At 45.3% G+C, this 25,221-nt stretch overlaps 2 protein-coding genes across 5 annotated transcripts in view; one reads left to right on the top strand and one right to left on the bottom strand.

Moving 5' to 3' along the window:
* The first annotated feature begins 375 nt into the window (after positions 1-375).
* Positions 376-18,389, top strand: PAX6 (paired box 6). 4 transcript variants are annotated; one of them, XM_012096164.5, is made up of 12 exons: positions 376-432; positions 809-869; positions 4,425-4,555; positions 5,349-5,390; positions 5,485-5,499; positions 6,468-6,633; positions 12,303-12,461; positions 12,913-12,995; positions 13,225-13,375; positions 13,472-13,587; positions 16,206-16,356; positions 17,566-18,389. In XM_012096164.5, the coding sequence occupies exons 2-12, from the start codon at positions 860-862 to the stop codon at positions 17,649-17,651; spliced, it is 1,110 nt and encodes a 369-aa protein (XP_011951554.1). In that variant the 5' UTR covers positions 376-432; positions 809-859; the 3' UTR covers positions 17,652-18,389. The 4 variants fall into 4 exon arrangements, with proteins under 4 accessions (XP_011951554.1, XP_011951552.1, XP_011951555.1 ...); XM_012096162.4 differs by having other exon boundaries at positions 5,485-5,700; XM_012096165.5 differs by lacking the exon at positions 5,349-5,390.
* Positions 18,390-22,022: 3,633 nt separating this feature from the next.
* Positions 22,023-25,221, bottom strand: part of ELP4 (elongator acetyltransferase complex subunit 4) — a 240,986-nt gene continuing 237,787 nt past the window's right edge. Inside the window, exon 10 of the mRNA XM_004016368.6 lies at positions 22,023-24,225. Coding sequence (XP_004016417.3) covers positions 24,094-24,225 — 132 coding nt within the window. The 3' untranslated portion in view covers positions 22,023-24,093. The remainder of the gene's footprint in view (positions 24,226-25,221) is intronic.

Raw genomic sequence — 25,221 nt, 5'->3', positions numbered from 1 at the left:
GGTGTAAGCCCCTCTTCCCCCAGCTCTTGGCTTCTTCTCCCAACCCTGCTGTTTCTCTTGTTCTCCCCTTTTCTTTCCCTGGTTCTTGGTATTTTTGCAAAACGGGGCCCTAAATTGTCAGGCTCTGCAAATCGCCCAAAGCCGGGTCAGAGCAGCCACTATCAAAACGTGGAGACCTTTGCAGGACAGGCTGCTGGAAATGTGGGTGTAGCTCTGGGATTTAGAGTTTTATGGCAGTTTGAGCCCAAGATGGCTTTCTTTTCTTCTCTTTCTGAGAGTGTGGATCAGAGAGTCCATGATCTATGCTTTTGAGTCATAGTTTGATATACCTTTCTCTCCTTCTGTTTTGTCTTAGGGGGAAGACTTTAACTAGGGGCGCGCAGATGTGTGAGACCTTTTATTGTGAGAGTGGACAGACATCCCAGATTTCAGGCAAGTTCCATGCTGGCTGCTTTGGGTTCCCCAACCTGAAAGAGTCAGAATGCTGCTTCTTCATTGTTGTTCAGTTGGAAGAAAAAATTCAAAATCAAGTCATGGATTCTTCTGACTAAAGGGTTAACTACTAAGAGATATGGGGGAAACAGACCGGGAATACTGGAGTATTTGTAATGCAAAAGATAGATTTTGCACGTACTGGAGTGCAGAGCTGATCTGCCCAAACTGATTGATCCAATAGCCCCAAACTGATGGAGTGGATTATTTCCTTAAAGAAGAGGCTTTCTCCTGTCCTGCTTCCAGGACACCCTATGTAGGGAGGTAGGCCTACCTGGTGCCGGCCCAAAATTAATGCCTATATTCTTGCTAACAGAGCCCCATATTCGAGCCCCGTGGGATACCGCGGCCCCCAGCCAGCGCCAGCATGCAGAACAGTAAGTGCCTCTGCCTCTGGTCTTTTTGGACTTCGGGCGGGGGAGGCGCAGACCAGCGCGCAGGTCGGGGGAGGGCTTGGAGGCTCTCGGTGTCCGCACTGGCCAGGCCGCGGGCGCGAGGGAAGAGGCCCGGGGACCCGAGGCAGCTGCTCCACGAGGGGAGGGCGTCTGCTCTCTTGCTTCCTCCTGGAAGAACAGGGGCTGGGCCCTTGAGAACAGCCCGCAAGAGTTTGTGAAGCTGCGGAAGAGAAACCCCATCCCCCCAAATCCTGTAACTCACACCCCCTCCCCGCCCCTGCCCGGGCTCTGACCCCAGAGAGGGGGGCTGGACTGAGCGGGGCGGGGCGGAGTCCTCTCGCCGTCGTAGCGCGAGAAGGAGGCCCCTTGGGCTTAGTCAAGACTGAAGGTCTCCACCGTCTGGGGCGGGTGGGGGGCTCCTCTCCCCCAGTCACCCTAAGAGCAGCTCCTCCCATCGCCACCCTGGCGAGGGGCCTGGAAGGCCAGGGGAGTGGGGCACCCAGGCCTGCGGTGGGGTGGAGTTGGTACTGGAACCGTGGGACTGTTACAGGGCGCAGACCGGCGAGAGCAGGTTTACTGGGTCTGGGAGGAGAGTGGGGATCGAGCCCAAGAGTTGGAGCAGCCCTGCCCTAGTGGCTACTGGGTGGGTCCTAGTCATTCCGGGCCCAGTGTGCCTTTGATTCCCTGGCTCTTGCATCTCCCGTCCTCCCTTTGCCTAGACCCCTTGGGCTCCCATCCCTTCTTTCTGCTCAGTACGTGGGAGCTGCTTTGTGGCAGGACGAATCTGAGACAGGGCCTGAGAGCCTGGAGGCCCAGTGAAACTAGGCCCCGGTAGAGGTGCAGTGCCCCGAGGCGGTTTAAGGGCTCCGCTGTATGGAGTGCCTGAAAGCCTAAATCTTCTAGAAACCTTCCCTTGCCGAACTGCAGACTGAGAGGGGTCCCTAGCCCCTGATCCCTCTGTTCTGCAGCCGCTAGCTGTCCCCTGGCCCTTCAGCGGCTGGTGGGCGTGAAGCGCAGGAGAGGGCGCAAAGCGGGCGCAGAGCTGGAAAGGCGGATTAGTTGTGCAGAACGTGCCAGGCCCCGGGGACTTGGCCCGGTAGGAACCCTCCTTGGCGAGACTCGGTCTTCTGGCCACTCTTCCTGGCTGCTGGGTCCTCCCCTCTCCAGCACAGGGGCCCCAGCCGCAGGCTCTCGGGCAGGCCGGTCCTGGGCGCGCGGCGCTGAGCATTTGCCGCTGCGGCCTGGCTGGCGGGCCCCGAGGGGCGCGGGGTCGCGGGCCGGCCTGCAGGGCTTTGTGCCGCTCGCTCCCGGGTGTGCGCGAGGCGCAGAGCATCCAAATTGACACCATATGTTTTCCTATTAGATGCTTCGCGGTCGAATTCTAGGCGCATAATCATCGCCACTGGGCGAGAGCGCCAGCCGTCCCTAGGGAAGGGACACAATGATTGAGGCTTAACCTCTGAAGGGGAACTTAGAGCGGCGCTTCCTCGCTGCCATTTCGATGCTGGCAGAGGCGACCTGGCCCTGGGCGAGCACCCGCCGGCGGTCGCCGTGGAGGTGGCGGGCAGGTTGTTTTTTTTTTGCCTGTTGGGGGGAGGGGGAAAGAGGGAGGTCTAGGATTAGGCGGCTTCATACGCGTTGGCATTCCCAGATTGGGAATTGCCTCGGCTGCGCGTGAAGTTTGGAGAGTCTTTCTCCATCTTTCTCTGGGGGTGCCTTTCTTTTTCCCGGGAAGGCGTCCTTTGCCCAAAGGGGAGGCTCCTGTAAGCTGGAGCAGTAGAAGTTCTTTAGAGGCAAAGGAAGGCAATAAAGGGAATTTAGGAGAAACCAGAAGCGGGGTCTAGGCCTCGCTCTGTTGGAGAAGCGGTGTCCCCGCGATGTCCCTGCTCGAGCCCAGCCCGGCGGAGCCTAGATACCCCAAACGCCTGTCACTTCTCATCGAGTTGAGGCTTCAGCACGCCCCCTCAGTCAGCCCCCCCCCTACTCTGCCCCAAGCCTTCAGCTACCCTGAAAACGCGGCTCCCCTCGAAGGGGAAACGAGTGCAGTTCAATCTCGTCTGAGTGATCTACAAATAGGGACGGAAAGGGTCGTTTTATCACGGTCCCGTTTGTCGTGACGATGCAATTTCCCGGAGCGGAGCACTGTCACAAAGTGACAAGGCTGCCACAAGCGCCCCGACTGATCTTTTCAATTAGCCTTCCATGCATGATCCGGAGCGACTTCCGCCTATTTCCAGAAATTAAGCTCAAACTTGACGTGCAGCTAGTTTTATTTTAAAGACAAATGTCAGAGAGGCTCATCATATTTTCCCCCCTCTTCTATATTTGGAGCTTATTTATTGCTAAGAAGCTCAGGCTCCTGGAGTCAATTTATCAGAGGCTCCAAGGAGAAGAGAGGAGAGGAGAGGAGAGGAGACCTGAGCGGGGGAGCCACATCTCCTGGAAGGGCTGCTCTCTAGAGTCGGGGCTGCAGGTTGGAGAATTTTAAGGAAGTGGAAATTGGCAGTTGGCTTTATTTGTGTGCCTGTGGTTTCTGGGGAGGGGGCTACAGGGGTGCTAACTCCTTCTCCCTATTCTCAGTTTAGACAATAGGGTGAGGTTGTGAGATAACCAGATAAAGGAGGGAAGGGGACACTGTGGTGTGGTCTTTTCCTTTTCTTTTCACTTTTTGATTTTTGCTCCTATCTGTCCTGGGCTGTGGGGAGGGCCGAATTTAGCATCGGAAGTAAAAGCGGAGCTGTAGCTGGTGCAGACAGACTCCCAGACCTCTGCCCCACCGTAGCAGCCAGACTACTTTGTGGTTGGAGCCGATCTGAGGGGCTTGAGGAAGCCTGCATGGGAGGTGCTGAACCCAGGTTGCAGTTCACTAGCTACAGATTTGCTGTTCTGGTTCTTTTTTACTCCATTCCCTTTTCTTCTATTTTTTTTTTTTTTTAAATCCTGGTGCTTCACCAGAGTTTGGAGTATGACAGCGAGTGTTTCTGGACTCTAGCATCTGAGGGAGCACTGAAGAGCTGTAGGGTTTGCCATCACAGTTCTAACAGTGCAGGGAGCTTGAAGATGCAGTGGGGGTTATGTAGGACTCGTGGTTTTTCGTTACACTCAGGGGGGATCTTTCGGAGAATGTTTCTGAGCTGATTGTTTGCGCCTTGCGGGTTCAAAGACTGACTGGGGTGTTTCTGGAGGGCAGCAGTGGGCTGGGGGTTCTGGAGTGAAAGCACTAAGTAGTAGTGAGGTGCGTGTGTTCTTACGTGTGTCTGCACCGTGCTTCTGTTCTGCAGTCGGTGGGCAGGAGCTCCGCTGTGTCTGGGCTGGGCTGCCCGATGCCTGGAATGGCTTCGAGGTCCTGTTGTCATTTTCCATCGAGAGCAGGGACCTGATCACTGAGGTTGGCCAGGGCTGGCAGGGAGCTGAGGATGCATTGTGGTTGTCTTTTCTTCTTTTCCTTCTTCCTCCTCCACCTCCTCCTTCCCCTTCTTCTCTTTCTTGCCCCTTCTTCCCCTCCTCTCTGCTCTGCTCTCCTCTCCCTTTCTTCAGGTCACAGCGGAGTGAATCAGCTCGGTGGTGTCTTTGTCAACGGGCGGCCACTGCCGGACTCCACCCGGCAGAAGATCGTAGAGCTAGCTCACAGCGGGGCCCGGCCGTGCGACATTTCCCGAATTCTGCAGGTGATCCTCCGGCGCCGCCCCATTCGCCGCCCCCGCGGCCCTCCACTCTCAAGGCCCTCTCTTCATTTCTTACTGTAAACGCTGCTAATTATGGACCCCCACCCTCACCCCCCATTCCAGCCCCCACCCCACTCCCCTGCCTTCTGCTTTCCCCTTTCCTTCCACCATCCTTCCCGATCTCTTTCAACCTGGGTCACATAAGAGAATTCATCTGCTTAAGAAAAAAACTGGGTGTGAATTAAAAACAAACAAACAAAAAAACCTTTCTCTTTTCATTTGTTAAAAACGTTCTTTGTGGTAACAGTTTATGAACTGTAATAAAATGAATTATATAAATCTGCATAATTTCATCCCCTTCTCCCTCACCCCATGCTTACCTCTCAGGGTTTGAGATATTTATTTCTTCATATTCATGAAGAATATATATTGAATTTAAAAGGCGAATGCTGTTTTCCTCCATCCCTAACTCACATTTACTCAATTGGGCATATTTTTAAAGGAAAAATAACTAAAGATTCAGTTTATTTTTTCCCTTCACTCGTTAAGACATAACACCACTTTAGGCAAGATCAGCACAAAACAATCTGACTTCGTTTTGATGCATCTTCTGGCAGTGTTTACTTACAAAAACAGTTTTAAAAACTTTTAAGTTAGGTTTTTTTTTTTTTTTTAGTTCAAACTGTTTGAAAGTATCATCCTATTTGTAGTTTTTAGGGCTACAAATGTAATTTTAAGAAAAAAAGCTCTCTACAGTAAGTTCTCGTACCATTGAAGGTATATTTTTGTGTTATAGACCCATGCAGATGCAAAAGTCCAAGTGCTGGACAATCAAAACGTAAGCTTGTCATTGTTTAATGCATACTTAAACAATTTTATTTTTGTCTTGAAATTATTAATAATGTGGTTTTCTGTCCACTTCCCCTATGCAGGTGTCCAACGGATGTGTGAGTAAAATTCTGGGCAGGTATTACGAGACTGGCTCCATCAGACCCAGGGCAATCGGTGGTAGTAAACCGAGAGTAGCGACTCCAGAAGTTGTAAGCAAAATAGCCCAGTATAAGCGGGAGTGCCCGTCCATCTTTGCTTGGGAAATCCGAGACAGATTACTGTCCGAGGGGGTCTGTACCAACGATAACATACCAAGTGTAAGTTCACTGAGAACATTCCCTCTCCCTGCCTTAAGCTCCATGCTCTTCCCTCTTTACCATCACTTTCTCTAGTCCCCCTGCTCTCCCTCCTGCCAGTGTCTTTCTCTTTCTCTCCTCTCTGCTCCACCTCTGTTTGTCACCTCTGTACCTGGGGGTCTTGAGAGGAGCACCTTGACCTTTTTATTGACCTTCTGGAAATGGGAGTCAAGTGTGGGAGGGTTAGTCACCGTATTTGCATGTGGCAAGGTAGAGAGTGGAGGCACCTGGAGAAAGTCACTGAAATCTAGAAGGAAAATGAAAATGAAAACCAGATTCAAGCAAGCTTCCTCCACATCTTGCTGTTTGAACCTTCTTTCAGAAATCAAACATCCATTTCTGTCCTAATATAAAAACAAACAACAGTGAAAGAAATCCTCCAAGCCAAGTCTTAATATTGGAGAGGGGGACTCTTTAACAGCAACAATAATAAAAAAGCAGCCATGTGAGTTAGGTCACCAAAGACACTGAGCAACAGTGAAGGACCCCTCCCTAGTCCTCCAACTCTTTACCCAAGTCCGTTTCCATGCCCAGAGTGATAGCTGGCATTCTTTCCACGATGTCTCTGCAAGTCCACCCACTGTCCCAGGATGGCTGGGGATTTTTTTTTTTCTAATGTATTAGGGGTAATTCTTTAAAGGGGTGCATGCTGAGATGGAGACTTAAGATAGGGCAACTGTGTCTTCAGGAGACTCTGCCATTTGGTTTGATCTTGATTTGATTTGCAGGTGTCATCAATAAACAGAGTTCTTCGCAACCTGGCTAGCGAAAAGCAACAGATGGGCGCAGACGGCATGTATGATAAACTAAGGATGTTGAATGGGCAGACCGGAAGCTGGGGCACCCGCCCGGGTTGGTATCCGGGAACATCAGTGCCAGGGCAACCTACACAAGGTAAAAACCCAAACAGCCATCCTCAAACTCTCCATATATGCAGCCCTTGCCTATCCTCTTCTTCTCCAACCTCTTCCCTCTCTGGACTTTTGTGCTTGGAGAACGTAGTAGGAGTAACTCTTCAAGGGCTTGGGACATATTGACTTGCGTTGTATCTAGGTGGTATTTGTTGAACTGTCTGGTTGGCCTGGAAATTCAAGGGTTGTGTAGTCAAAAGTAGCATGAATGTGGCTGGGGTGAGTGTGTGTGTGTGCGTGCATGCATGCTTGAGTATGTGTTATGGGCAGGAGTAGGTGTGTGTCTGTATGAGCTAGCTGCGTGGTGCCCTATTCAAATGTGCCATTAAAATGCACGGAGAGCCCCCTTGCTGTAGAAGTGTGACAAGTTAACACACTGACAGACTGCAAGGTAAACATAATTGTATCATCTTGCTTTTTGCTGTAATTGACAAATTATGTGACTATGAGTAGGGTGTATAAGAGAGGGTGAACAGTGAGACGCAGGGCCAAGTTGAGGATGGGGCATTGGAAATGTTGATTTCCCAACTAAAACAACCCTACCCTCTAGGTTCGGACCCCTTCCACTCCTCTGGGCCCCTAGTTCTCATTCTTTGTGGGTGGCGACTGTGTAATAAGATAGGTGGGTTGAGGCTTCTGTGAGCCAGCCTTTGGTGTCCGGGGAGCTACCCTGGAGCTGAGAGGAAAGATAGGATCTGGCCATTGCAGGCTCTGTGAGAAGGGGTGGAGGAAGAGGAGCAGACGGGGGTGGGGTCGGGTCGGTTGGCTCTCCCCGCCCCTCCCCTCCACACACCGGAGGTAGCTTGGTCAAGAATAGGAAACAGTTTACTCCGAAGATTAATCGGTATTTGTTGTCCTCGTGACAAGGAGATAATATGAGGGATAATGGGACGTGGAATCTCACTCCCCGGAGCACGACCAAGCCTGGGGGCTCCCGGCCAGGGGAGGCGGTGAGGGGGACGCTGACGGGGCTGCCCTCGCCTCCGTGCGCTCTCAACCCAATCTGGGTGCCCCGCGCCTCCACGGAGCCGGGCGAGGGAAGGGAAAATCGGTAACAGTATGCGAAATATCTGGTACAAAGGATGCTTCTGTCACTCGCAAGAATTTGTTATGGGAACAATCCTGTCGCTCTGTAATTGCTCATTAGAGAACGTTTTGTTTCTCATTAAGGCGACATGAATAAGCGTCTAGTTGAAGGAGACAGCTGTAGAAATGTTCCACAAGAGACCTCTGGACACGATTCGGCACCAATTGCCAATTAGACATGTCAGTTTTAAGAGCAGAAAACAATATAGGACGGACACTGGGAAGATAGGGAGCAAAGCGCTGGCTCGGTGTTTCCCAGCGCGGCCGCTCGGCCGGGCCGAGGCCTCCCGAAGCGCAGGGCTTCGGCTCCCCTGGGCGACCCGCCCGCCCGCTCGCCCGGATCGGGCCGAACCTCGGCCTCCCGGGGTGCGGCAGCCTGCCCCCCCAGGAGGCGCTGCCTCCCCGCTGGCCCCCTCTGGCCTCTGGTGAGGACGAGGGCGTGACCTCCATACCCTCACCTGACCTTTGAAACTGTAGGGTCCCAACGTGCGCACACCGGACACACCAAGGGACGCACTCCCGCTGCTCGCCCCCAGCACCACCCCCACCCCACCCTGAGGTCCGGGTGACCCCACCCCGCCGCCTCGTCCGCCAGAGAAATCTCCAGGAGGGCGCGGGACACGGTGACCGGGCCTGGGCAGGCTGAGCCCTGGGCGCGAGGGCTCCTGTTTGCTGGGGCGGGAGGTGGCGCTCGCTCAGGAGCTTTGAACTTTCTTTCAGGCCCCCAGTTGCTAGAGCATTCTGGCTCACCAACTGCCGGTTCTCCCTCTGCCCCCGGCCCCCGGCCCCCGCTCCGCGCCCCCCAAGCCTCCCCCAGCCCCCTCCCCACACCTGTGCCTGGTCCCCGCTGCGTGGGGAGGACGGTCACGCCAGCCGAGCGCGGAGTGCCCGGGTGCAGGGGCCACAGGGCACCGGTGGCCACGGCTGACATGCCGGGAATCCTTGGCTCTTTGGGCGCTAAGAAGGCCCCCCTCCCTCCCTCGCCCCCTTTCCCGGCCCAGGAAGCCGGTTTGGGGTTTTAAAAGAGTCCATGACTCCGAAAGCATAAGGCGAGGTTAGGTCTCAGAGGGAGACAAATATGGTTTCCATCTGATCAACGCCATGCGGCGGTGAATAAAATTGTGCCGATGTGGGCTGACAACCACAGGAGACAACTCTATCCGGCCCCCAATTCTCCAGCGATTTGGTGGTTTTAGGGATCACGGAGACACTTTTTCTTATGTCCTCCCCCTCCCCCCGTAATACCCAGGCCTTCTATAGGATTTAGTCAGTCTCTTTTTTCAACAGATGCTTCAATGTTTTGATCCGCGCTCCAGAGCTGAAAAGGTGCCGCAACCGGGTTGCTATCTTTTCTTGCTTGTTTTCCGCCTCACTGATTAAGACACTAAGAAACTAAGGAATGATTTTATTTCCCAGCGTCTTTTTTTTTCTTCTTCTTCTTCTTTCTCTCTCTCTCTCCCTTCTCCTTCCAGGAAACAAATCCTATCCCGAGCGTCAGATGGTCCTGGGGCTGGGAGAATGGGAGGCGCTTTCACTCGCCTTCTCGAGGATTAGGCTGGAAGGTGGACGGCGCCCATTGAAGGGCCCTTTTTTGCGCTCTGAGGGGGCGCCTTTTAAAGAAGATATCTTAATTGTCTGCCACTTAGGTTTATCATGGGGAGAATCCGAGATCCAACTTCTAGTTTTATTTTGCTAAAAAGCTTTTAAGAGTGGAAAATAAATCCACTAAAGAAAAAAAAAGGAGAGGCACCCAGTTTAAGAGTGACCTCTCCCACACCGCCTGGCTGCGCACTGTTGCGAAAGTAGCAAGGTTTCAGCGGTGCACACTGGCTCTGTGGGGTCTTGGAGGGATCCTGCAGCCACGACTTTTTCCTGACTCGCCTCTGTCTCCACTGCTGTTTGTTTCTCCCCAAAGAGGTTTAAAATCAAGCACTCCTTATCCTCTGTTAAGTGACTCCCCTTAAAAATCACTTCCCAAGTCGGTGCTGCGCCTTCATTCTTGTAAGTGTGTGGTGTGTGTGTGTGTGTGAGTGTGGGGGGGGGGGCGCGGGGGGGTGTGGTGTGGAGAGGAAGAAGGAGAACCTGAGCACATGTCCATGTTTTAAAATTAGGAAAGCATCAGTGAAGCAAACGTCAGCAGAGAATGCTATCTGTGGGGGTCTTCCGAGGCACACCCGGGTAGCTTTGTTAATTGGAGAGATCGAATGTGCCAGAAAAAAGGACTGGGATGTGGCCTCCTGGAAGGCGTCTGAGTGACCGCCACCCCAGCAAGATGGGATTGTGTTCGGTCCCTTCCCTACACGTTGGAGGATCGCAGGTTTCTGTTTGTGCTTTCCAAAAGCAATAACTGATGGGCCTTACCGGTTGGTCCCCCAAAGTCTATTTCTAAAGTCTTCCTCATCAACTGAATCCGAAAAGAAAGGGGGCTCGGCATTTCGCTCCCTGAAAAACACATTGAAAAGTCACCATGAAACTTGGGGCAGTAAATTAGCACAGATGCTGGTGCAGGCACATGTGAGTGAGCGGCTCCCCAAGCCCCACCTTTCTGATGTAGCGCCAGACTACCCGAAGTAGCCCATTTACTAAGTCTCTGTCTCTCTCTTATCTCCCTTCCTCTCTCCCCTTGTCCGCTGACCCTCTTGTCTCTTTTCCTCTCGGCACTCTTTTTCTGTCCTTCTTGCACCTTTCTGGCCTATTCCTCTTTGGAGCCTCTTTCTAGCCCCACCTTTCTCTACCCCCTCCCCTCTTCTCCTCCCTCAACCAGACCTCTGCTCCTTCCCCTCCTGTCTCCCTCCCCCCTGGTCATCATCCGCTCTGCCTCTCCTCCCCGCTTCCCCCCACATCCCGTCCTCATCCACCTTCCCTGTGCCCCCCTCCACCCTCTGCCCTGGCCCCCCATCCACCCTCCAGCCCCCAGCCAAGCGCCCTAAATAGCATTGAGGCGCCTGCTCTTCGGACAGTGATTAATGATAGCAGAGCAGAGGGGTTAACACACTTCACTGAAAAGTCTGTTGACTGGGCTTCTTGTAACACAATGTGGCCCGCTGCACGCCTCAAGAGAATCCTTTTGTTGTCCGCGCTCATTGTGGCCTCGAAATTCTGCCCACGAAAGTTTGCCAACGCTCCTGCCCCAGGAGTTTAATAGTTTCCCTTACTCGCGGGGCATTGTGCTGTGCTGAAAAGCAGCCCCTCGCTATTCAAGTGTTGGTGGTCATCTCAATAGATCTCCAAGGGCCCATATGGTGGCCAGTGCTGATGAATCCGCCTGTTTAAATGGGGGAGAAAGTTGGGGTTTTAAAACATTTCAAAGTTCCTGAAAAGATCCCACTAGATCCTGTCACAATTCCCTGAACTCTTTGAAGGCACTGCCTATTGTCTCCCGGTTATAAATGATATTCCTGGCCAAGTCGATTCCCACCAAGGCGCCCCAGAGGCTCCTCCCCCCAGGGCCAAGTCGCTAGGATGGGGAGGGGGGCAGCCTCGATTGGTATCTCTTGGGGGCCTTAGGACCCAAGACCAAGGACCCAGGAGGCAGTGGCCCTGGAGGCCTAGTGAGAACTGAATCCTTTCCTCTCCAGCAAGGCGCAAAAGGAGACAGCTTGCCCAAGTGCACATCTTGCCCTCCAAGCAGCAAAGGAAAACAATAAAACTTTCCCCTGTTTAATGATAGAAATTACATTAAAAGTGGTGGAAATGCCCTAATTAAAAATGTACCACTTAAATGATATGCCAAGGATTCAGCTGCAGCATAGCATATTTAGCTAGTTAGTGAACTCTCTACTATTTCTTTTTTAAAATTACACGTTAAAAATTTAAAAGAAATCTTACTTTTCTCTGGTGCAACACATTACAAAGAATGGACAGTCCTTTTATCTAAATATAAAATTCCATTTTCAGCAATTATAGCCTGTTCTTGGTGATGATATAATTACAGCTGTGCTCGTAATAGGTGTCAAGGCAAAGCGCACTCATACAATAGTTGAATAAAACTGCAGAACAATGCGAGCACTTCTAAATTCACAACCTTTAAAATGAAATTGACTGTGCAGAATTCAAATAAAAACTAGATAAATATTTTTTTTTAAGATTACAAGCTTGGTTTGGTTTCTTAATAGCATTTTCTACAAACCTATCAACATCTAATTGATTAGGTAGGAATTACTGATTATAGATCAGCTGAAATCTTGAACATTACTCTTCTATTTTCCCAACACAGCCACAGGTAAATAAATTCTGCAAGGAGAGGGAGCTGGGTGAAGCATGTGGAGGGTCGAGGTTAGTTATGAAAGATCATTTTAATTGGAAACTTCACCACTCATTTTGTCATTCACAGAAATGCCATTCTACAAGTATCTATGTTGCAGAGTCTCATCATAATAAAAACAGAAAATGGTGGTCAGGTAACATGTGTCACTAATGTCTTTTGAAGGCTGACAGTTACCTCGGGAATGTTTTGGTGAGACTGTGAGAATAGACTGCTCTTGGAGTTTATGGCTGTGTGAGGCCCCTTTTGGAGACTCCAAGTTATTCCAAATTTCTCTTACTGTCCTGTTCTTTTTGGTCCAGATGGCTGCCAGCAGCAGGAAGGAGGGGGAGAGAATACCAACTCCATCAGTTCCAATGGAGAAGATTCAGATGAGGCCCAAATGCGACTTCAGCTGAAGCGGAAGCTGCAAAGAAATAGAACATCCTTTACCCAAGAGCAAATTGAGGCCCTGGAGAAAGGTGATGGAGTTTTTCAAAGTAGAGAAGCAGTAAATCAAAGTAAATGCCACATCTTCAGTACAAAGAGCTAAATTTAGTCAGGGCCCTTGCACAGAGGCCTGAAAAGGTTTCCTTTTTCTTTCTTTCTTTTCAGGGCATCTCTTTTAGTGTATGTGTTTTCTTTCTTTTCATGTACCAGTAATTCAAAGATGAAAAATCTGACTTCTCATAAAGAAAGAATGATGATTTGGCTAATTCAGGCCACAGAAGAGACCTTGAATGAATGTCATTAAACAAAAAAATAGAACATGGTTCTGATGGGATAGTTCTTCCAAGTACAGTCAATGCTAATAGTAGTAGCATTTTAAAGGGAATTGGTTGAAAGTGATGGAAGTCAGGAGGTGGAAATCAGCTTGATCCAGGCTTTTGTGTAGTTCTGGTACAACACAGAAAATGCAACTTACTCTTTCAGAGTTTGAGAGAACCCATTATCCAGATGTGTTTGCCCGAGAAAGACTAGCGGCCAAAATAGATCTACCTGAAGCGAGGATACAGGTACCAGGGGACTGTGTGTTCATGTGTTCTTGTGACTCATACCATTTGCCTTTTTTAGAGACCCAGGGGCTTCTAAGGAATGTCCTTTGTTTGTATAAATAGAGACAGATTTAGTTTGCTAAATGCTTAGCTGTCACTCGGGGCCTGGGGGAGGAGGACAGTGGCTCTGTCAGGGATGGGGCGGAGCTGGGAGCAGGCACAGGGCTCACCTGTTCTGTCTGATTTCCAGGTATGGTTTTCTAATCGAAGGGCCAAATGGAGAAGAGAAGAAAAGCTGAGGAATCAGAGAAGACAAGCCAGCAACACACCTAGTCATATTCCTATCAGCAGTAGTTTCAGCACCAGTGTCTACCAACCCATCCCACAACCCACCACGCCTGGTAACTGGAGATATTAATTCTACTGATCAGTGTGTTTCAGCCTTTTTGTCCTTGGCTCTGACTCTCACCACGACTGTTGTGTTCTTCTCCCTGCAGTTTCCTCCTTCACCTCTGGCTCCATGTTGGGCCGAACAGACACAGCCCTCACAAACACGTACAGTGCTCTGCCGCCCATGCCCAGCTTCACCATGGCGAATAATCTGCCTATGCAAGTAAGTGAGGCCGGTGGTTGCCCACTTAACGGGTCCCTGGGAGAGGAGGTTAGGCGCAGGTTGGGGCATGCAGACCTCATTGGCCCTGTGTTTACCCTTGGGAGACTTTCTCAGTACAGTGATTGGCTTGACCAGTGAAGTCTAAGATGAAAGCAGTCAATCCAGTCTTTTAGTTGATTGATTAACTGATTGATTCATGCCTTTAATAAAACAAAAACTTGATTTTCAGTCCAGTTAATCTGCTTTTTGCTCTTTGGGAATGTCAGCTTGATGATGTTGGATGAGAATGGGGCATGCTTTAGGGACCAGTGTGAAACTTGGACCAGAAAATGAAAATAATGCTGGCAAATTATTAGCTAGTAAGGGGTTAATATGGGTAAAACAGGTTTATATTCAGGTGTTTGTATAAATAAATTTATAGTCTTGGGTATTTTGAATGTTATTTAGGATGTTTGTGATAAACTAGTGAGGAAGAAACAAAGGATCAGAATTGGGATTCATATTTGTATAGTGTGATTTACTTAACATAGAGGAAAAGATAGCTTTCTTTCTCTATCTTAGAATAAAAAGAATAGAAAGTATTTGCTAGAAATATCATGTATCTTTGCTGTGAATGATGTGATGAGTTTCTGGCATAACTAGCTGCCTGGGAAGGTTGATGCTATTCACTTGGTATAACAAGATGCCCCTACTCAATTCCATCCCAAGTAGATATTGGCCCCTATATGTGCTAGGTCCTGAACTAGGCTAATCCTGTTTTATGATGGAAGCTGTATAAGGTAGGCAGGGTGTACTGGAACCTTGAAGCCAGAGGGTTTCTTGGTGGGGAGAATATCGGTCTTCTGGTGGGCCTCCTGCCATGACTTCTTCAGGACTCTTGTTCTGTTTGTACAGCAATTAGAGATGCTGGGTAGTATGAGACTGGCCAGCATGAGCCCCTGATAGAAACAGATTGGGGGATACACAGATAGTTTATTCTCCACTGAACATCTTTGGCTGGATTTCTAACCCAAATCACACTAAAATAAATGTTTCACGGTCTTTAGATTAATATAGGAACAGCTAGATAAGCAGCTTCAGAGGCATTATTTACATGTCTATTTTTATTGCATCTGGATATTATTGACCATAGAGCAATTAATGTAAATTAAGGGATTAACAGCCCATTAGTTGGGATGGCTACAACTGCCTTGGAATTTTCTAGAAGTCAAGGTTGCCTGGAGGAAGTGATTTCAGGATAGAAACAAATGCAAGCTGAAATTCTGGCAAGGCCCTGAGGGCCTGCTTGCCTCTTTGAACTCAATGTTAGCAGTCATCCTCTGACTTTAATAAGGCCACTGGCTGTCTTGTTCAGTTTTGTAAATTCTAGCAATACCTAGGTTTCTGTGAAGATAAAAACTGTGTATATGACAAAACAAACAATTAAATAGATGCTGCTATTCTGTTAGAGTTGTGTCCACATATAGGCCCATGTGGGTCGATTTATTTCAGATGCTGATTTTTAAAAATGAAATAATGTATAATATCATTCAAACCATATATATATATTCCTAAAACAAAATTAAAGTATCAACAATTCAGAGAAAATTGTTCTTAGACTTTTGGAGTTGGGTGAGGGGTGTCCTGTCTTTCCATCAGTTTATCCTGTTGACCAAAATCTTCAACCATTTTATAAGGAGCAGGTGTCCTTCTCTGACCTTCTCTAATGTGTCACTGCATCTGAGGATGTGGATCTTGGAATGTTAAACACTTCTATAGTTTGCAGATTAGAGCAGTGGTGTCATCTCCCTTGCTCCTGACATTATGCTTCTATTAATTCATCCCAAGTTTGCTGCCCCATCAGAGCCCTGTGAGAACTCATGAGGAGTTTTTGTCCCAGCCTTGTATATTTATTTAGTTAGGATAAAAGTTTATCTTTTTACTACTATGATTCTAAATATTTAGAGGGTAGCAGCATAATTTTGTGGATTAAACGCAATCTTGGGTTTGGGGTCTATAAGAAAGTCACAGCAAATTTTCATGGTAGGGCTAGGTATTTCCTGACACTTCTGACTACTCTAACCTGAGATCATTACTGATCTGCCTTTTCAAGAATCTTTAAATCCAGGAGTCCCACCCTGAAAGGCTTCCAAGGTCCCTAAACCAAACTTTACACAGAGTTCCTCCTGCTGTTTTCTGCCTCAGAGATGGAAATAACAGGGTTTAAGGGGTGGGGGTGTCATTGGATTCCCAAATATTAATAGATTGAATTTGTGAGAGAGGGGTAATGTATTTATGGAAGTCCTCATGTTAAAACTTCTCTAAAGGTGCCAGCGAAGGTCCAAGATGAAAACGGACAAAAATTCTGCTCATTTTATGGATGGTGCCAACCATCTAGCTGGACAATAGTCTGAATTTTGGGTACTTTAAAAAGTTTGGTATGTAGGCAACTTTCCTCTAGCAGTGGACAATAGAAGGACCAGTTGGAGGCCCAGTCTTAGAGTCCCCACGTGGAATTCCAGGGCTTTACTTGCGGGTGTCTTCAGACTTATTGGCAGAATCCTGGGGAGGAGGGAGCCTGGGCGTGTGGCTGTGCAACGTGTCTCTCGGTAACCACAGGTTTGCCTTTCTCCTCCCAGCCCCCAGTCCCTAGCCAGACCTCCTCGTACTCCTGCATGCTGCCCACCAGCCCTTCGGTGAACGGGCGGAGTTATGATACCTACACCCCCCCACATATGCAGACACACATGAACAGCCAGCCAATGGGTACCTCGGGCGCCACTTCCACAGGTGAGCTGCTGCTCTCCGCAGGCTGCACAGAGGTGGCCTTTGCAGCTTCTTTTGCCAGGTCACCTCCCTTCATTCGTAGTTTACCTGGAAAGACTTTGCCGGCCTTGTGTGATGGTGTGTTTTACTCTCTGTTGCTCACTTCTCTGGAGAAGGCAATGGCACCCCATTCCAGTACTCTTGCCTGGAAAATCCCATGGATGGAGGAGCCTAGTAGGCTGCAGTCCATGGGGTCGCTGAGAGTTGGACACGACTGAGCGACTTCACTTTCACTTTTCACTTTCATGCATTGGAGAAGGAAATGGCAACCCACTCCAGTGTTCTTGCCTGGAGAATCCCAGGGATGGGGGAGCCTGGTGGGCTGCCATCTATGGGGTCTCACAGAGTCGGACACGACTGAAGCGACTTAGCAGCAGCAGCAGCTTGCTTCTCTGGGGAAAACTAATTCAAAAGGGGAATTCAGTCAAACTAGTTAGTAACTTAATGCCATACTGACAAAAAAAGTTGTTTTTCCTGAATTTGGTTGCAGAAGTTGCATATGAAGGTAAGACCCGAAAATGTATCTTTCAGAAGGAAAAATTATTGTATTAGCCAAACTCAACAGGGAAGGCCATCCCCCCACCTCGTCTGAGCTTACTGGAAAGACTTCTCAGGTCCTTCCAGTTCTTCCGTGCTTTTCATTGGAACTGAAGAAGTACTACTTTGGTTTCCCAGGATGGTTTTGTTGCTAAAGTTCCAAACATACAGACAAGTAGAAAGTAAAAGTGTTAGTTGCTCAGTTGTGTCCTGAGTCACACTCAGACTGTTTGCAGCCCCATGGACTGTAGCCCACCAGGCTTCTCTGTCCACGGAATTCTCCAGGCAAGCATACTGGAGTGGATAGTCGTTCTCTTCCCCAGCGGATCTTCACCACTCAGGGATCGAACCCGTTTCCTGCATTGCAGGTGGACTCTTTACTGTCTGAGCCACCAGGGAGGCCTGGAGTCGGCCTTTTTGGGCGGGGGGATTGGGATTCAGTAGGTGCATGTGAATATGTTTTCTGTTTCTGAAGGTGCTACTTTTGTTTGTAAGACTTGAAAGTTTCTTTTTTTTTAATGTATTTGAAATGTTAGAAAGTACTAAAGATTTTTTTTTTTTAACTTATAAATTCATACTCCATGCCTGTCTCTCGAAGGGAATCTCTACATGGCTATTTCTTTCATCCACTTCTAGGACTCATTTCCCCTGGTGTGTCAGTTCCAGTTCAAGTTCCTGGAAGTGAACCTGATATGTCTCAATATTGGCCAAGATTACAGTAAAAAAAAAAAAAATCAAAAAAAACAAACAAAAAGAATATATTGTGTTAATTCAGTCAGTGACTGTGTGGACACAGCAGTTGGGCGTTCAGGAAGGAAAGAAAAATGGCTGTTAGAAGCACTTCAGTTCTGCAGTTGTGTCCTCTGGTGTACCACTGGGGAATGGACTTGAAAACAAGGACCTTTGTATACAGAAGGCACGATGTCAGTTGGAACAAATCTTCATTTTGGTATCCAAACTTTTATTCATTTTGGTGTATTATTTGTAAATGGGCATTTGTATGTTATAATGAAAAAGAACAACGTAGACTGGATGGATGTTTGATCTCTGTTGATCATGTTGTTTTAAAAGAAAAAAGGAAATCATGATCAACAAGCTTTGCCACGAATTTAAGAGTTTTATCAAGATATATGGAATACTTCTACCCATCTGTTCATAGTTTATGGACTGATGTTCCACGTTTGTATCATTCCTTGCATATAATTAAACCTGGAACAACATGCACTAGATTTATGTAAGAAATATCTGTTGGTTTTCCAAAGGTTGTTAACAGATGAAGTTTATGTGCAAAACAAAAGGGTAAGATATAAATTCAAGGAAGAAAAAAGTTGATAGCTGAAAGGTAGAGTGTGTCTTTGATATAATCCAATTTGTTTTATGTCAAAATGTAAGTATTTGTCTTCCCTAGAAATCCTCAGAATGATTTCTATAATAAAGTTAATTTCATTTATATTTGACAAGAATACTCTATAGATGTTTTATACACATTTTCATGCAATCATAAGTTTCTTTTTTGGCCGGCAAAAGTTAATTGTTCTTAGATATAGTTGTATTACTGTTCACAGTCCAATCATTTTGTGCATCTAGAATTCATTCCTAATCAATTAAAAGTGCTTGCAAGAGTTTTAAACTTAAGTGTTTTGAAGTTGTTCACAACGACATATCAAAATTAACCATTGTTGATTGTAAAAACCATGCCAAAGCCTTTGTATTTCCTTTATTATACTATTTTCTTTTTAACCTTATAGTGTGGTGTTACAAATTTTGTTTCCATGTTAGATTAACATTCTAAACCAATGGTTACTTTCATACATACTCTGTTTTAAATCCTGATGATCCTTAAGAGGTAATTTTTACAGGTATCAAATCACAAATGTGTTAGAAAGAAAAACTCCACTGGAAGCTGTGTGTAGATCTGTGCCCATTTATACCCATAGTACATATACAAAATGGTAGCATTTGCCAGTTATCTGTTCAATTCAAAAGCTCAAAGTCTAGAAATAATTTAAAAATGCAACAAGCTATTAGTTAGGAATTGTCTTTTGAATTAGGGCTGGCATTTTCAATCTGGGCAGATTTCCATTGTCAGCCTGTTTCAACAGTGATTTCACTGAAGTATATTCAAAAGTAGATTTCTAATACAAGATTCCCTGAAAGCCGCTGCCTTTCTCAAACAGGCCCTCTCCCTTTTCTGTCTCCCTCCCCTTTGCACAAGAGGCATCATTTCCCATTGAACCACTACAGCTGTTCCATTTGAATCTCGCTTTCTGTGTGGTTGTAGATGGTTGGAGGGTGGAGGGGGGATGTTGCATGTCAAGGAATAATGAGCACAGACACATCAACAGACAACAACAAAGCGGACTGTGACTGGCCGGTGGGAGTTAAAGGCCTTCAGTCATTGGCAGCTTAAGCCAAACATTCCCAAATCTATGAAGCAGGGCCCATTGTTGGTCAGTTGTTATTTGCAATGAAGCACAGATCTGATCATGTTTAAAGTGGCGGCACGCAGGGCAGGAGTGCTTGAGCCCAAGCAAAGGATGGAAAAAAATGAGCCTTTGTTGGGTGAAAGAGGCCTGTCTGAGACTTTTATTTCTGTCTGTTCTGTGTAACATATAAGTCAATATGGATAAGTTTTCTTCTGCACGCTTCAGTCAAAGGCTGGGGGTCTGGCAGTCTAGATTAAATGCCTGCACAGGCAAAACCCTCTGGGGACAAAGGCACACGTCCACTGAATTGTACTCTGCTCTTTTTTGGTTTTGTTTTTAACCCCTGAAGGCAAACAGTCAGAAATAGAGAAATTAATTGGAGGCTTAAAAAAAAAAATCTAGTTCAACATCTAGTTAAAGAATATACTTGTGAACAGATAATTGTGATTGATCTCTCTGGCATGCTTTATATTAATAATTTTATTCCACCAGACTTGCTGCACAGAGACATGCTGACTGCCATTTTTATACGTGTGTATGCAGTTTGAGCCCGTCTGTGTTGCATGTGTGTACACTTCTGCAGAGGAGCACATACACATATGCATTGTTGGTACACCTGTGCAGATATTTCCCCCTCTTGACATTTTGCCACCTGCATTCCCGGAGGAACACGTGCTGGGGGAAATGTCCGAGGAGGGCTGTGTGTGAGTGCGTGCAGTGGCTGCTGGCTACCTCACCTCCTCACTGCAAGAAGGGATGGTTTCCAACCGACTATGATTTGGGCCAGGGTCAGGCAGCTGGTCCTGGCCCACGGCTCTGCTGTGCAGGAAGCAGAGACTTTGGAGAACTGGCTGTGACATTTGGGTGCAGGAGGTGGAGACGGGAGAAGGGGAGTGTTGTGGAGCAGAGGAGCTGCCTGTGTGCACTTAGGCACGTATACGCTCCTCAGAGGGTCAAGCTTGCCAGGGCGCAGTGGCTCCACAGCCTGGTTTAGTCTGATGCAGCCGCTCAGCTGTAGATGCCCTCTGGTCCAGCAGGATGGGTCGGCTGCCTTGCCTTCTGCCTTCTGCCCTCACCCTAGGGAGATGAGCTGTCCTTTTGAATGGAGTTCCAGGCACACACCCGGGGACCGCATGGCAAGCACAGTGTGGAAACTGTGCCCAGAGGTGGCCTTTTACTCATTCTTGAAATAACTTTTATTTATTTATTGATAGGTATATTTATATATTTATGAATGGGAACTCTTCAGGGATGCCTTGATGCCATCCTCCAGGATGGTAGCCATCTATTTGTGATGTCCTTGGTAGAATCACAAGATTTTTCTCAGACTTGACTGACTTAGGGAGACCTTGTGAACAGAATTTGAGCTGAATGTTTGAGTAAGAACATTCAAATTACTCCGAGTAAACAAATGCTTTTTACCATAATGAATTCTCAGAATATCCCTCCTTCCCCACCCCAGAGCTGTGCCTCCTCTTAAATGGAAACTGGCTTTTGGTATGGCTCACATAATCATTTCTTCTTCCTTTTAAAGAAAAATCACTACTAGGTTTCCTAAGAGTCATTCATATAGTATTATTCCAAGATTCAGCTTTGTTTTGTGAATTTATGTCATTTTAGGATGGTGTCCATATTCTGCTTGCTTCTTTTTTGCTCTGGGTGTTAATGTAAACAAGATTTTTTTAAAAAAGGGTTTTCCTCTTTGTATAATGTTTGGCTTACCAAGGCCAAACACAAATTTTTCCTTTTTCTGTCCTTCAAGAATAAACCTCAACTGTTTCTTATTTAAGCACCTTTTTTCTTTTTTTTTGGCCTCGGTTCTGAATGACTTCACTGCTCAGTTTTAAAGTTCAAAGTGTAAGTATTTAGGGTTAGTATTGCTTAAATTTGGTGGTGTTGATGGTGACTATCTTTGGGAAGCATTAACATGATGCTTTAGAAATGATGTTCATAATGGGCTTAAACAAATGAACAGGGCTCTCAACTTTTGCTTGGTATGCGCATTTGTGTGTCTGGTTCTTTAAAAGATAGACAGGGAATTGATTGCAGAGTGTTGCTTCCTTTTGAAGTAGTTTTATTTTGTCTAGTGTTAGTATGTGCAGATCCTGGAGGTGGAGATAAAGAATAAATGGAAAAGTGGAAATTGGTGGCTACTAAAAAGAAATTCAAGAGGTCTTAGAACCCTAGCACCTGAGCAGACTCTAGCAGTCAAAATATTTACCTCATGTTAAAGAAAGGCAAATCTAGCGTAAGAAATGAATACCATAGAGGGTTTAGAAGTTTTAGAAACACTTATATGAGGACATTTCAAACACTGTTTGACATTGTTAACTTAAATATCTTTGAGACCACCTGATAATTGAAAAATAGAATCTGTTAATAGTGTATATTTCATAATATATAAAAATTGTTTGTATATCTACAGTAGCATTATTGAGGACCGGTATTTTAATGTAGTAAGTTATTAGCATATGGATAACTGACAAGTTTCCAGAAAGAAAGAAAACACATGTTTAGAGTGGATTTTTATCAGAGGAAAATGAAAATATACATCCCTCTCCAGTAGCTTATTTTAACAAAGCCTGCCTAGTGAATCAGAACACCAAAGCACTTGGATCTGATTTTTGGAAAGCCCAGGTACTATTATTGTTCAGAATGCACTTTTACTGAGTTTTAAAAGTTTCTTTTTTATTTAAAACAAGGGTTCAAACATGCACATTCAATTTTTATAGTATTTATCTATTTGCAAGGCATATATTAACTAGTAATTGGCCGTTAATTTTATAGTTGTGTTAGCTAGGGTAGTAAATCAATGACCTGCTAAGTATTTTTGACAAGCAATTTTCATATTCGATGACCTCGTATTTCCTTTTTGGAGTCAAATGCTATGTAATTGTCCTGTTGTGTGTCTGTATAAAATGAATCACAACACGGTAAGGAAAAGGTTAGACTTATTAAAATAATAACCCTACTAAAATATTCACTTTATTCAGATTGTTCATAATGCTTTCAAAGGACATAGCAAAGCTTTTGTGGAGAATCTGCATATTATTTATCATCTATGGACTAAATTGATTTTTTTGAAGTTGCTTTAAATTTTAAAAGCACCGTTCCTTAATATAAAAGCCCTTTAATTTTAACTGACAGATCAATTCTTAAACTTTATTTTGAAAAGAAAATGGGGAAGAATTTGTGTCTTTCGAATTAAAAGAAGTGAAAAAAATAAACCAGACATCCTAAAAAAATAGAAGAAACCTGATTTTCAGTACTAATGAGATAGCGGGTGACAAAATAGTTGTCTTTTTGATTTTGATCACAAAAAATAAACTGGTAGTGACAGGATATGATGGAGAGATTTGACATCCTGGCAAATCACTGTCATTGATTCAATTATTCTAATTCTGAATAAAAGCTGTATACAGTATGTGTTTATGCTACAGTGGGTTTTTTTTTAAGTGACTGACATTTATCATATTGGTTAGACAGTTTTAAAAACCTAGTCTTTGTTTTCTGCAATGTTGTCAAGAACAAATAAGTATAATTTGTGGTATATTAAAAGCAAACTGCTTAAAAGTACTAGATATAACTGCTTCAAGATAGTCTAATATATTTGGAAATGTATTTAGAAAATTCAGTTTCTCCTAACAGATGTTAAACAGCTTTTTAAAAACAGACTCTTACATAGCATGTGTTTATGCTACAGTGGTTAACTTGCATATTACTTAAACATGCAAGTTACTTTTAAACTTTTACTTTTTGTCTATTTGTCAAAAGCTTTGAGAACATGGAACTGTGATTCAAAAAACTGGTGTTTCCTATGAGAACTAGTTCAATATGTTATATATCCCCAAAGACATGTTTATATGGTTATAAATGTACACATCTACCAATGTTCATAATTAACAAAGGGTTTTTACCTGATGCAATAGAAATTTGAGTTACCTTCAGTTTTATACGGTGTCTCCGACCTATGTTTTGTAAAAATCTCTCGCCAAGCTTCCATACATGTTTTTCCCCAGTATCCTAGCATTCACGTAGCTGTCAGTTTGAATTTCAATCCTGAATTATGTCTACTGACATAATTTCATAGTGTGGACTCTGTTTAAACAGAGACCGTCTCTTTCTTTGTCTAAGTTTTCTATTACTCAAGTTCTTTATTAAATACTGTGGTAGACAATTTTTAATGGATTCTTCATCCCCAAATATTATCTTATCTTCATCAATTTCATAACAGGATACGTACATGCAAGTTTATTTTATTTTAGTCTTCATATAGTAGCAAAGTTTTTATCTCATAGAAACATTTTTGGTGAGAGGTGTCTTTTTCAGAAATGAAGAGAAAAATATGTTTTTCACAGTTTTGAATTTCATAATGTTTTATATGCTACCTGCTGTAACATGCACTTTGCTGTGAACCAAGTGCCTTATATACACATACGCTTAATGACCACTGTAAGGCATCCTGAATTTCGGATATTTTATTTGCTTTTATTTAAAAATAAAATTCTTTACTAGATATAGCATAAAACAAAATTTTAAAGTGAAAGTATTTCTGCTGTACTATTTCTGTATAAAAAGTTGGTTAAAATAATGAAGAATGGTAGCCTCATTTTGCAATCCTAACTGTATTTTTCAAAGATTGGAGGGTCACATTGTTAAGAAAAATATTTACATAAGCTATTAGCAATCATAATTAGGGTGTCACAGAATTCTGCAGGCAATGACTAAGGAGGAGTCACTAGAAGTCCAGGTGCTTCTTGCCTCCGGCCGTCATGCCACAGCCTGGGCCCAGCAGCTTGGCGGATTCTGCCAGATCCTGTTTGCTTGAGCGGCTCACAGTGTCTGACAAGTCTGGAGGCAAATGTAGTCGCTATGGCAGAAGATTTCAGGGGAAGGAAAGAAAGAAGGAAAAAAAATAATTAATTTTGCTTTTGCCAGCACTCTTCAGAATACAATATTATGCTCTGTTGACCAGCATCTAGTCTTGCATATAAAATTCCTGCTAAAACAATTCTTCAGATTAAAGCCCAATATAATGACATCCTATTCCTACTAGATTTTACAAATCGTAGCCATTACAGAAACTGGACCAGGAATCTTAGTGGCATATTTCCAGAGTCCAGACCTAAATGTATTACGATTTTTCTTATTTAGGTAGAAATGAAAACACGGTAAGTGCACAAATAAAAACATAATAGAAAAATATCACATAATAATGGCAGGGTTGTTTTTTAGCTATTTTTTTCCCCTTAGAGCTCCAAGATGGTATTTTCAGTTGAATGTAGTTTTTCAGCAATTATGGATTCCTGCAAATGCCTGTTTTCCTTTGTCTATTAAGTTGACCTGATGATTTTTTATTTCAAGGCTATACCTTCTTTAAGGAACTTAACCATTTTCATAGACATATGTCATATTGACGTAAGGAAAAAAATGATACCAATTAAAGGGTCAATATTTTTCATATGCTCAGACAGGTCAGCAAAACATCTACTGTAGGTCTTGGTAAGTCTGTTTCTATGCATGATGTTGGGTCATCTTTTCAAAAGTATAGTGTAGCTTTGAACATCTTCCCTTCCTATCTGTCTGCAGATAGTGGTTGATTTAAGGAGACCCAATAACTAATCATAATTACAGAACAGTTATTGTAATTAGGGAGAAATACTCACATTTCATAATAAACTTTTTGGTTTTTCAAAAGGATCTCTATCAAGTTCCTTTAATTATCATTGCTCCCAGACCACGTGATTTGTTTCATAAAAATCCAGACTCAACGGAACATGTTTGTTGTGTGAGGCAGAGTGGTTGTGGGAGCCTAAAGGTAAGCAGGGCAGGATAGGGTCATCCCCTGATGACTAAGCAAAGCCTT

Source organism: Ovis aries, chromosome 15 (assembly GCF_016772045.2).
Source record: "Ovis aries strain OAR_USU_Benz2616 breed Rambouillet chromosome 15, ARS-UI_Ramb_v3.0, whole genome shotgun sequence".
NCBI classification, from domain to species: Eukaryota; Metazoa; Chordata; class Mammalia; order Artiodactyla; family Bovidae; genus Ovis; species Ovis aries.
The sequence above is the reverse complement of the archived record's forward strand: the minus strand, read 5'-3'. Positions and strand labels throughout refer to the sequence as shown.